The 13,011-nt window shown below is 40.3% G+C and overlaps 1 protein-coding gene across 1 annotated transcript in view; it reads right to left on the bottom strand.

Annotated features, from left to right (window-relative positions):
- Positions 1–915: 915 nt before the first annotated feature.
- Positions 916–13,011, bottom strand: part of ATP6AP1L (ATPase, H+ transporting, lysosomal accessory protein 1-like) — a 73,239-nt gene continuing 61,143 nt past the window's right edge. The window contains 2 exon segments of the mRNA XM_006903801.1: positions 916–1,218; positions 9,537–9,777. Of these exon segments, the coding sequence (XP_006903863.1) occupies positions 916–1,218; positions 9,537–9,777 (544 nt within the window).

Raw genomic sequence — 13,011 nt, 5'->3', positions numbered from 1 at the left:
TGGCTCAGAACAGGGCAGGCTTCAGAGCCGCTGTACATAGGACCACTATGTGTTGCAGGTGACTCAATGGCACATACAACAACAGAATGCCTATTGTTTATATGAGAGCTTCCTAATTACACTTTAGGGAGTTCTGGTATCCTAGGGGGTAGGGAGTTGTACAGTCAACCCGAAGGCAGATGGTTCAAATCTATCAGCCAGTCAATGGGAGAAAGATGGCCAATTGCCTCCGGTGCAATATACAACCTCTGAAAGGGTCAGCTATGAGTTGCATTTGACTCAACAGTAATGAATGATTAATAGTTTATCACACAGTCATTCACTCTACCAATATCACTTCATTGGAGGCAGCCATATTAAAAACCTGTTTCATAACTGAATGGTGTGGCATATCAGTTTCTGGTAGCTATAATAACAGCATGTGCACTGGTTTTAAGATTGAGAAAATCCACAGATCTCTACTTTATTGAGGATCTATTCCTTAGAATCACCTCTGGTATTAGTAACTATATAAATGGAAATTTTTTAAATTCAGGCTATAAAATAAACTTTAGATCATAAAGCAGAAAGGAATTTATTTTAAGATATTGGAATATACAGAATTATTCAAGGGCTAGAACCAGATTTAGCCAGAAGAAATGCCTAACCCAAAATTTCCAGAAGAGGAAACAAGCTTTTTCTAAAAACATTTTTGCAGTATACCTCGGTTATATATATTTTCCATTGCCCCAGTCTATCTAAGTAAGTCAATGAATGCTTCAAGAGAAGTTTGTTATGCATTTTAGTTATTTGATATTGCAAAGCCATGTTATTCAGGAGGAAGATTTAACACACAAATAAAGCATCACAAAACAGAGACAACTCAAGTGGGCACCCACTGGGGCACCTACCGTGACAGAGAGAGGGGCATGTGTGTTAGACATAAATTCTACAGATCTGTTGGCTTCTCAATTCATAGCTCTCGATGCCCTGGCTCCCAAGCAGTTCCTTCTCCTCTGCTACATCGGGAGCTTTCAACTGTGCGAAGTGGACAGGAGAGGAGATGAAATCGTAGTGCCGGTCATGATCTCGCAGGTAGATGAGCGTGTGAAGAGCAGAGGCCAAAGCCAGCAGCAGAATCAGGGACATCACCAGACCAATCAGAATGGCCGGTGAGAAGGAAGAGGCGCAGTCTCGAGCCTTGGAAAATTCTCCTCCATTAATAGCAAAACCTTGAATCTGTTAGGAGACACAGAGAGCTGACGTGACATGTTCTTTCCCTCTTAAGACCTACTTCCCAGGTGGCCTGCTAGTTCTGGGCCCTAATTGGCCAAATTTAAGATGCAATGGCACCATGTTGTTGCTACTGTTATGTACCACAGAGTCGGAACCGACCCATAGCTGACCCTCTGGCGGGTTTTCATAGTTAATTGTACGGGAGGAGATTTTCCATCCTTCTCCCGCAGGCAGTGGGTGGCCTCGAACCGCGTGTCTTCAGGGGATTGCAGCGCAGCTTCTTGCCACTAGGCCATCAGAGCAATAACTATAGAATCTGAGAAATGCAGATGTATTTATGGGGATAGAGAACTAAGCTTTAGACCAGGACTTTTTCAGGAACTACGGGGTATACCATTGTTATAATTAAGAGGCCCATGATATGCAAGGCTCTAAAATAAAACCTGTTTTATTCTGACCCTCAGGAATACTCCAATTCCTCTAACACCATTACTGTTGTGTGATTTCCACAATTTTAAGGGATATTCGAAATTTTATAAGAGTTTTTATAAGTTTCACAGAGAATATTAGTCTCAGTTCCTCTGTTTTTGATTCTGTGGTCATGAATTAGACAGGAAGTATCTTTTGAGAGAAGCTTTCATGATTCCAAATGAAGTCAAATTGGCTAATAAAGAAATTAAAACCTAGTCAAGAATTTGTGTTGCTTTTTTAATGCCACATTAATAACTAGGACACACCAAACCCAAGCCATGGTCTTTCCAATAGCTTCATGTGCATGTAAAAGTTGGATAGGAAAAAAGAATACAGAGGAACTGGCATGTTTAAACTGTGATGCTGGTGAAGAGCATGGAATATATGTTGGTTTCTGAAACAACAATCTTGGGAGAAAAACAACCAGAACTTTGCTAAGAAGTCAGGATAACAAAACTAACTCATTATTTTGGTCACATCATCAGGAAAGATTCATTGGCGGTTGAAAAGAGGGCTAACATTAAAAGGAAAATAATCAGTGAAATGGATTTATACAATAGCTCAAACACACCAATGACTATAAAAACTAAGCCTGTTTCATCTTATTATGCACGAGGCTGCCATCTGTCAGAGCCAACATGATATCAGCTAACCACAACAATACCAATAATGTCCCAGCTGCCCTTTAATTCATTTCATACTCATCAGGCATATGAGTAAGTTACCTTTTTTATGGATGAAGAATCTAAGGCACAGAGAAGTTAAGCAATTAGCCCAGAGTAACAGAGCTGGGAATTATAAATTTGAAATACAAATCTGGCAATAGAACTTCAGAGTCACATCTTGGTTTACAGTCTACTGCTGCTTCTATATTCTGTCTCTCCTGCCTTCTGTCTCTCTGCACCTCTTTGTCTTTATCAGTTGTTCTGCACAGACTAGGTAGCACTTTTAGATAAGCCAGCTCTTCCTTTCATTCTCCTGAGAGACAGGAAAGCTTTCGCATATGTGCACAGGAAATAGTTCAATTTTTTTTGAAAGTAGAAGAGGCTAAAAGAGACAATGGACTCAAACTAATAGCTCAATACAGTTAAAATGAAAGGGAAAGTTTTACAGTATAATTATTATTTTTTAAAGTTAGCATGTTTGGCATTCAGTAGGCTTATAGGTAAATAATCCTACATACCAGCACCACATTCAGTTACCTACTTTCTTTTAAACGAAAAAACAGAAGCTATGCTTCTCTGGTAGTTTGAATCCACAAGCAGCACCAAGGTAGAAAGGTGGGCAATCTCCTCCTATGCAATTTAACAGTCTCAAAAAACTGGCTGGCTGGTCAGCTTAGAATCTGTTCAGATTGGATGGCAATGAGGAGTTGAGAGAAGTAATCCAGTTAAGACAAAATCATGTTTGATTATAGCCGACCCTGTAATCTCTATTACTGTAGTTTTTATAAGAGAGAAATTTAGACAGAAGACAGACACACAAAAGGGAGTGACATGAAGATAGAGGCAATGATGCAACCACACTTCAAAAACATCAACATATGCTGAGAGACACCAGAAACTAAGAGAGAAACGTGGAGATTCCTTCCTTCCAGCCTCTAGAACTGTGAGGACCTAAATCTCTGTCATTTCAAAACATTCAATTTATGGTGTTTTTTAATGCAATCCTAGAAAACTGATGCACCGCTCACTTTTGCCAAGGAATTTAAAGACCTCGTGCATTCAACCACCTATGCTCTATGTAGAAGCCATAACAACTCCTGGAAAAATCCCTTGGCCTGACTTCTGGGATCCTCGACATGCCTATATCCGATAAGGCAGAGTAGCCTCTCCTCATGCAAGTGTATGAAAAGTCAAACTCCTTCATGACACACCCAACCCCATAGAATGAGGAGGTAACATCGCTTAAGGGAATAGTCTCAGACTGACTGCCCTTTAATTCTTACCAAGACTTGGTTGAAAACAATCACTGAGAAGAATTCCCAAAAGCTGAACTCGATATATTCTCCTCAATAGACCATAGGCGAATTTTGTTCAACCCAAAGTTCTGAGCATACACAAAACCTCCCATCATAATTCAGATTGTAAGCTTCTGTTGAAAAGCCAGGAGGCCCTGTAATGCTGGGCGCACATTCCTACAAAGCAGAGATCAGATGGAAATGCGTTAGTGATAGTGATACCCCTTGTGATACTGGCTCCCCTTTGCCACTGTCCATACTTAGCTCACCTCCCTCAGGTCCCAGAGGCATCTGAGTTTTCCAAGCATGGCACAACCATATTTACTTTTTTTTTAAAGCTAGATAAACTGAAGATATAGAAAGCAGTCTTTTGTACACATACCTCAACCACCCTCATCATCACAATCACCCCTGGCCTGAGTTTGCATTCTGATATCTGCTTATAGTAAGAACATTTAACAAGGCCAATCATGAAACACAGTGCTGCATTTACTGCCAGGACTCTGTTGAGGATGTGGGTACATGTGTCCAACAATATCATGTGTTAGAGATTAACTGTGTGTCCCCCTAAAAATATGTGTTGAAAACCCTAACCCCTAAACTTGTGGATGCAATCTTAGTTAGCTCTAAGGTTGCTATTATATTATTGACCTTATCAGTGCAGTCCAGGTATACCTTAAACCAATCACTTCTTAGGTATAAAATGAGCAGATTAGGCACAGAATGCAGAAAGCCCAGAAGTGGAAGACAGATGCCATGCCTCACAAAAGTCACCAATGCACAGAAGAGACTCTAGCCTTTCAAAAGAGATAACGCTTTCCACTTTCCACCAGTATCAATATCCAAAATTCAGACTTCTGGGTCACTAAAGCCAGCTACATGTAGTGTTTTCTGTTACAGCTGTTGCTGGTTTTATTGCTGTTAGGTGCCATTGAGGTAACTCTGACTCATAGAGACCCTGTATTCAACAGATCTAAAACCTGCCTGAGCTTACACCATTCTCACAGTATCCAACCTGATTATGTCTCACTTTTGTAGTCAGTGTCAATCCATCTTCTTGATGCTCTTCTCCTCCTTCACTGGCTCTGTTTTTCCAAGCATGATGTCTTTTTTTTTCAAGGACTGGCCCCTCCTGGTAACATGCTCAAAGTATCTGAGATGAAGTCTCACCATTCTTCCCTCCATGCTCTCCAATGACACTTTTCCCCAGGCAAATTTGTTTTATCTTTTGACAGTCCATGGTGCATTTTATCCTCTTTGCCAACTTTCACAGTCATATGAAACAACAAAAAGTATCATGGCTTGGGTCAGGCACACACTTTCCCCCTTACACTAATGCCCTTGCTCTTTAGTCTTTTAAAAAAGTTCTTGAAGGCAAATTTTCCCAGTGCAACTTTTGACTTCTTAAATTTTGCAACCATGAACATTGATTGTGGATCCAAGTGAAAAGAAATATTTGACAGTTTCAAACTTTTCTCCATTTACCATGATGCTGCCCATTGATCCAGTGATGGTGGTTTTTGTTTTGTTTTGTTTCATTTTCTTGACATTGAGGTATAATCTGTTTTGAAGTCTGTCAACCACAACCCTATCAACAGCAAACTTGAACCATCTCTCACCATTTTTAGGTACTCGAACCCATTTCTCCAGCCTCTGTGTTGACTCATCTTGTTTAATGACTTCTTTTTCGCTGACTTTTCCAATATGATGTCCTTCTCCAAGGACTGGTCACTTCTAACCACATCCCCAAAGTATGTGAGATGGAGTTTCATCATCCTTCCCTTTAAAGAGAACCTTAGCTTCACCTTCTGTAAAACTATTTGTTTGGGTTTTTAGTAGTCAATGGAATATTTAGCACTTTTCTCCAACACCATAACTCAAAAACATCAAGCCTTCTACTGTCATCATTAGTCAGGTACTTCTTAGTCCTCAAACTGATGTTGCCTCTCCTCAGCACCTCGGAGCGGTTCCTGACAGACTTCACCAATGCTACACATTTTTTTAGAGTTCTTTACTGCTACTGTCAAGTGTATTCACTGTATATCCTAGAAAGATGAAATCATTAACCACTTCAATCTTCTATCTATCATAATAAGGTTGCTTATAAGCCCAGTGGTGAGGACATTTGTTTACTTAGTGTTGAGATGTAATCCATATTGAAGACTGCAGTTTTCTGCAATAAGCATCTCAAGTCCTCCTAGCTTTCAGTAAGTAAAGTTTTATCGTCTGCATATTGCAAGTTGTTGATGACACTTCCTGCATTTCTGATGTCTCACTCTTCTTCATAAAGTCCAGCTTTGTGGATTATTTGCTTGACATACAGATTGAATAGGTATGGAGAGATGATACAGCCTGGAGTCCTTTCTTGATTTTAAAGCATACTTGATTTTAAGGTGTTTCCCTCCTCGGTTTGGATGACCAGGCTTTACATGAGCACAATTTAGTGTTCCAGGATTCTCATTCTTCTCAATATTAGCCATAACTTGCTATGACCTACACAATCAAATGCCTTTGCATAATCAATAAAGCATAGGTGTACATCTGTCTGGATTCCCTGCTTTCAGCCAAGATGCACCTTATATCAGCAAAGATACACTTAGTGCCATAGCCTCTTCTAAATCCAGCTTGAACATTTGGCAGTTCTCTGACAATGTACCGTTTCAACTGTCCCTGGGTGACCTTCAGTAATATTTCCCTTGCATGTGATATTCTGTGATAGTTTTTGCATCCAGTGGAATAACCTTTCTTGAGAGACAAACCTTTTCAATCAGATGGCCAGGTCTTCCAAATTTCCTGGCATGAATTGGTGGTATGTCCAGAGCAGCATCTGTTTGTTGAAAGATATCAATCAGTATTTCATCAGTTGTTGTTGTTAAGTGTCCCCGAGTTGAGCTCGACCCATAGCAACCTTATGAAGAACAGATCTGAACCTTGCCCTAAACTCACAACAGATCTGAACTTTGCGCCATCCTCACAATCTCTGACACACTCAAGCCATTGCTGCAGTCACTATTCACTGTGTCAATCCATCTAGCTGAAGGCCTTCCTCTTTTTCTCTGACCCTCTACCTTTCCAAGTATGGTATTCTTCTCCAAGGAATTGCCTCTCCCAGGAACATACCCAACATATGTGAGACGAAGCTCTATACCGTCTTTGCCTCCAAAGAGCACTCTGGCTGCGCTTTCTCCAAGACATAATTATTTGTTCCTTTGGCAGTCCATGGAACATTCAATACGCTTCTGCAGCATCACAGCTCAAAAGCATCAATTCTTCAAATCAAATAAAGAATTGATTCCATCAGTTACTACTTTTTGCCTGTGCCTTTATTGTGACTTGAACTTCTTTCTTCATCATCACTGTAGTCCTGAAATGGTTTTGTGTCCATCAGTATTTTTTTGGGGGGGGGGGGTACTGACCAGGAGGCAGTCGTCAGAACAGAGCAAGGGAACACTGCACGGTTGAAAATTGGGAAGGGCGTACGCCAGGGATGCATCCTATCTCCATACCTTTTCAACCTATATGCAGAACAGATTATCCGGGAGTCTGGGCTCTATGAGGAGAAATGTGGGGTCAAGATTGGTTGACGATTTATCAACAATCTGCGTTATGCGGATGACACAACCCTGCTTGCTGAAACTGAAGAGGACCTGAAGCACCTGATGCAGAGGGTCAAGGACTGCAGCCTACAATATGGATTGAGGCTCAATGTTAAGAAGACAAAGATTCTCACCACTGGACCAATCGGCAGCATCAGGATGGATGGTGAAGAGATTGAGATTGTACACAGCTTTAGTTTGCTTGGTTCCACAGTCAACAGTCTTGGCACCAGAAGCAAGGAAATTAAAAGGCGCATTGCCATGGGAAAGTCTGCTGTTAGGGACCTCTCCAAAGTATTGAAGAGCAATGGTGTCTCTCTGAAGACTAAGGTGCGTCTGATACAGGCCATGGTCTTCGCAATCACTTGTTATGCATCAGAGAGTTGGACAATGACCAAGGAGGCTAGAAGGAGAATTGATGCCTTTGAGCTGTGGTGCTGGAGAAGAGTATTGAGAATACCACAGACTGCTAGGAAAACAAACAGATTTGTCCTGGAAAGGGTTAACCCGGGTGGCTCCTTGGAGGCAAGGATTCTGAGGCTCCGTCTAACATACTTTGGACATGTTGCGAGAAGGGACCGGTCCTTGGAGAAGGACATCATGCTTGGGGGTGTGGAGGGACGGCACAGGAGGGGAAGGCCCTCTATGAGGTGGATTGATTCAGTGACTGGGATAATTGGGATGGGAGTGTCAGAGACAGTGCGATTGGCACAGGACAGAGCAGAGTTTAGGGCTGTTGTACATAGGGTTGCTATGAGTCGCAAGCGACTCGACGGCACATAACAACAACCACAACCACAACAACAGTAACTGTGCTTTTTCTCCATTATCTTTTGATGCTTCCAAGATCATTCAAGATTTTTCCCATGGCACCCTTCAGTTTTGCAACTCAAGACTTGAATTTGTTTATCAGCTCCCTCTACTTGAGAAATGCTAGATATTTTCTTTTTATTTTCAGACTCCAGCTCTTCACATTTCATTGTAATACTTTGCTTTGTCTTTTAGAGGTGTCCCTTGAAATCTTATTTTCATCGCTTTACCTTGGCATTTCTCCCTTTTGTTTTCGCTTCTCAATATTCTAGTGTGATTTTCAGAGTCTCTTCTGACATCCATTTTGGTCTTTCCTTCCTTTTGTATCTCTGTGACTTTCTCATAGAAGATATCCTTCGTCCTCCTACAGCTCATCTGGTATTCAGGCATCAGTGTTAAGTGTCCCAAATGTATACCTGAAATGACATTTTTCATTCAGGTAGGATCAATTAGTGAGTTCCTGTGGCCTAGTGGTATGAATTTGCACAGGCAGTTCAAAGACATGTGGTTCAAATCCACCAGCTGCTCCTCTTGTGCGAATAACTGCCTCTGAAAACCTGCTGAAGGGTCAGCTATGGGACACTGCCAACTTGAATGGTGCATAACAATAAGAAGATTGATTACTTACAAACTATCATTAATTCATGTCTCGCATCATCTTGGATGTTTCCAAGTATACTGGGCCACTTGTTTCCTTCACATTTATAAAAATAACTCAAAAAGTAGCACTCTATACCTGAATGCATCTGACTCAAGGATGCACATGAATAAATGGGTGGATGGACCAACATGTGTGGGGTGGAAGGAGGGGGGCTAGTATATATGTAAAAAGATTGCAAAATGCCCAAGAATGAGATGAGTCAATCCCTGCCTACTGTTTCAGTGAGTTGAAAGCACAAGCTAGGCTTATTTTTTGCAGGTAAACAGGGCAGTGGAATTTGCCAGAGTCTCTCAGTCTGAGATTCTACTGATCAAAAGAAACCTCTCATGCATCCATTCCTTTTCTCAAACACTCATAAAAGCCTCTCTGGGATATTTTTTACTTCCTGGCTGACAGCTCCATTCCAAAGCCAACTGGCAAAGCTGTCACTCACACCCCATGCACCTCTTATCTGCCCTAATAGGATCACTGCTCCACTCCCCCAAAGGAAATAAAATAATTGACTGACAATTCCTCTCCCAGAAGGGCCTCTCCAGGAAATGTCAGTCACTGGACTTCACACCACACCTTCTCTGTGCTTGGGTGGCTCGCATTCCTCACTGATAACTGTTAAGGGCCTAGTCAACCTGAAAGTAAAGGGAAACCTGTGGGGAGGAAGGGGTAGAGACACAAGGAAAAGAAACACTCTCAGTCCAATTCATACCTTCCAAGATAAAGATTAAAAGACCAATGTTACTGTAAAAAAATCTTCTCTTAAGTATCTATGTTCCAACCAAAGACACAAGTGCGCTAAGATAAGTTTTAGCTCTTTTATTCAATATACCTGGAAATCAACAAAGGTGACCTCCCAGTGGCTCGAGGTAGCAGCCGGGTCGCTGGGCAGCAAGAGGGCGTCATAGCGCTGCAGGTTGCTGACGTGCTGACAGTGGTAGGAATAACTCCAAGGAGCATTTATGCCAGACGCTTTAAAAGTTGCTTGGACTGAGTTATTGGAGATAATTTCGACTCGGTGTAAACTGAACCAACTCTGGACAGACAATTTGTTGTAATTGGTTAGGATGAATCTGAAAAGGATTACAAAAAAAGAGTATTACTCTAAAGCACGCTGTTGCGCGACTGAGACATAGACTAATAACAGTACAACAGCGCCCTCTTTTGTCAAGTAGTATAACTGACTGTCCCTAGTTTGGTTCCCTTTCTAAGTATGGGAGATTAAAAGCAACAGCGCATCAGTCAAAAAGGAGCATGTTGCTAATAGGGACCAGCCCTTGGAGAAAGCCATCATGCTTAGGGAAATGGATGGTCAATGCACCAGAAGAAGACCCAGGATGAGATGGGTTTACACAGTGACTGTGGCAATGGGGGCAGGTGTGTCCAGGTATGTGGGGGCACTGGCCTAGGTTAGGGAATAGTTCAGAGCCATTGCTCATAAGGTCACTATAAGTCATAGTCTACTTGACAGCATGTAACAACACAACAATTCTATGTCAGAAATATGTATAAATGTGCTTGGTCACCTTGTGGTTGCCTTGTGGTTTTGTGGGCGTTTTGTATATGTGTGTGTTTTGTGAGGGGTTTTATGCATATGTGTGTGTATATGTGTGTGTGTTGTTGCTAGTCTTGTTGTTGTTGTTAGATGCTATTGAATCAAGTATGACTCGTTGTGACCCTATGAACAACAGGTCTAAACCCTACTCTATCCTGTAGCATCCTCTTAATCTTTGACACACCTGAGCACATTGCTGCAGTCACTGTGTCAATCCACCTGGTTGTGGATCTTTCTCTTTTCACCGACTCTTCACATCTCCCAGCTTGATGTTCCTCTCCAAGGAATAACCTCTCCTAACAACATGCTCAAACATGCTGCTAACCTTAAGTCACATGGTTCGAATCCATCAGTTGCTCCAGGAGAGAAAGATGAGCAATTCTTCCCCCACCCCTGTGTGACTTACTGCCTCTGAAAACTCTCTGGAATGTCAGCTATGGTTTGCTTCAAACTTGGTGTTCTTAACAACAACAATACACACAGACACACACAGAGTTGTTCTGAGAGAAAATGGTATGCATTTTCTAATGATAATCACTGCACTAATGTTCCATGATAATGTTCAAAGAAAGCTTTCCAGGATTAAAGAAAAACTAAGTTAATAAAAATGACAGTGTGGCTGGCTTGCCCACTTAACACAAGGATGTACACTGTGAATCTGCAAGGGGGGACTGTGGCGTGCAGCCTTTCCTAAATATTTGGCCACAGGACCCCTTTTTTCTGCAATCTTAGAAATATTTTCAGAAAATAGTATGTTCTATCAAATGCAGTTTATAAAGGGCTCCATTAACACCTCTTATGGTTTTCTAAGTAATTTTAATAACACAAATGCTTATTAGCACTAAAATATGGAAATATAAGAAGAGAAACACTATGTTTTTCTACTAAAAGTCAGTGTCTTTCAATTGGATTTTAATTAATTTTGGGGTCCATCAAAATAACCTCTCAGAATTATTGCCGTTGAGCTACAACTGACTCAAAATTGACTCTATATTGGGTTTTCAAGGCTATACATTAGACAGGAGGAGATCACTCTCCTTTGGAAACACTGGTAGATGTAAAGCATCCAGGGATGTTGGGTTAGCAACACAACTTCCTGAGGACTAGACCTAATGGCTCAGACAATCACTGTTGGCAGCAATAATAAACACAAAAAACCCTGGGCCCACTGTGAGTGTCTGCTGAAAAATTCAGATAACATAGCTGCCCTCATTAATTAATCTAAGTATGACTCTTCTTAAGGAGCTATGGAAATGAATTTGTATTAAATAAAGTTAAAGAAATAAACTTTACTAAATGAAAAAATTATAATAAATAAGTCCTAACATCACTACAGAAATACATTTTCATCTCAAATTCAACACAGAAACTCCAAATTAGCCCAAAAGTTGCACTGCTAAGAATATGTTGTTGTTGTTGTTGTTAGGTGTTATCAAGTCAGAGACGACTCATAGTGACCCTATGTATGAAAGACCTGAACACTTGTATAACTTTCATCATTTCTCCATGTTCATAGAGTTTCCCGAGGCAAGCTATTTCAGAAGTGGATGTCACTCTTGCTTTCAAACTTATTTTTATAGGGAGCTCCACCAACCACTGTCCATCATGGGTAACCATTATCACATTTGACACATCAGTGTCACAGTGTTTAGTATCACAACAACTTCAACTTATCTCTGTACAGGAAATGGACAGACCAGTGATATACCACTTAGAAGAATGGTTGACCAAAAACAATTAAAACTAGGCCTGAGGGCCACAGATTAAAATCATTCACCTTTAGCTTGGTAGCATAATTTTCTATCTACTAGGCCAACAGAGGTCTAGGAAATTAAAACTGAGACATGAACAATTATATGTAAATCTATGTTTATAGCAGCATTATTCATAGTATCAAGAAAGTGGAAACAGCCCAAATGTCCATCAACAAATGAACAGATTGAGAAATAGGGGTACATTCACACACACAAAAAAGCTATGCAGCACTTAGGTACAATGGTTTCATAAAATACTATAAAACATGGCAGAGTCTAGAGTGTTATGCTGAGTGAACTTAATATCATAAGGAAAAATATTGCATACAACCGTTACTGTAAGAAGATAACTAGTAAGATGTGTATAAATGTCCAAAAGGGAAAGTGGAACAGGCATAGGGTGGAAAAAAGGGAAGAGCAGAAATCACCAAGATAATGAAGTTTAGATGGTGGATGCAGGGTATGAAAGAATAGAAAAGATTAAATGGAGACTCAGAAAGATGGCATAACAATAAGCAAAGATTCATAGTAATTAATTATAAAAAATACACTATTAAGAATTATAAATAACAATGTAAATGAAAGCATGTATGAAATATAATGTAAATAAATTATTTTATGCAAACTAATTAAAAAAACAATAACACATTTTTTAAAAGGAGATGGGGGAATATAAAACAAAGCCAATGGCTGACTATGAAACAGACCATCAGATATTCATGTGCAAGTTCAAACTGAAAATGAAGAAAATCAAAACAAGTCCAAGAGAAAAGAAGATACGATGATCATGGTACAACATTAAAGACAATCTCCACGGAAAAAAAAAAAAGCAAAAATTCATTACAAAGAGAAGAAAGGGAAAAAAGAAAGACCAAATAGATGTCAGAAGAGACACTAAAAATTATACTACAATATACAGAAGCCAAAACAAAGAGAAGAAAGAAATAATGAAGAGAGAGGGATAGCTGAAAGGAGCACAGATATGCATCAAAAGGAGC

Source organism: Elephantulus edwardii, unplaced genomic scaffold, assembly GCF_000299155.1.
Source record: "Elephantulus edwardii isolate Elephantulus edwardi_28Jun2011 unplaced genomic scaffold, EleEdw1.0 scaffold00082, whole genome shotgun sequence".
In the NCBI taxonomy this organism is placed as follows: Eukaryota; Metazoa; Chordata; class Mammalia; order Macroscelidea; family Macroscelididae; genus Elephantulus; species Elephantulus edwardii.
This window is presented reverse-complemented; position numbering and strand designations above follow the sequence as displayed.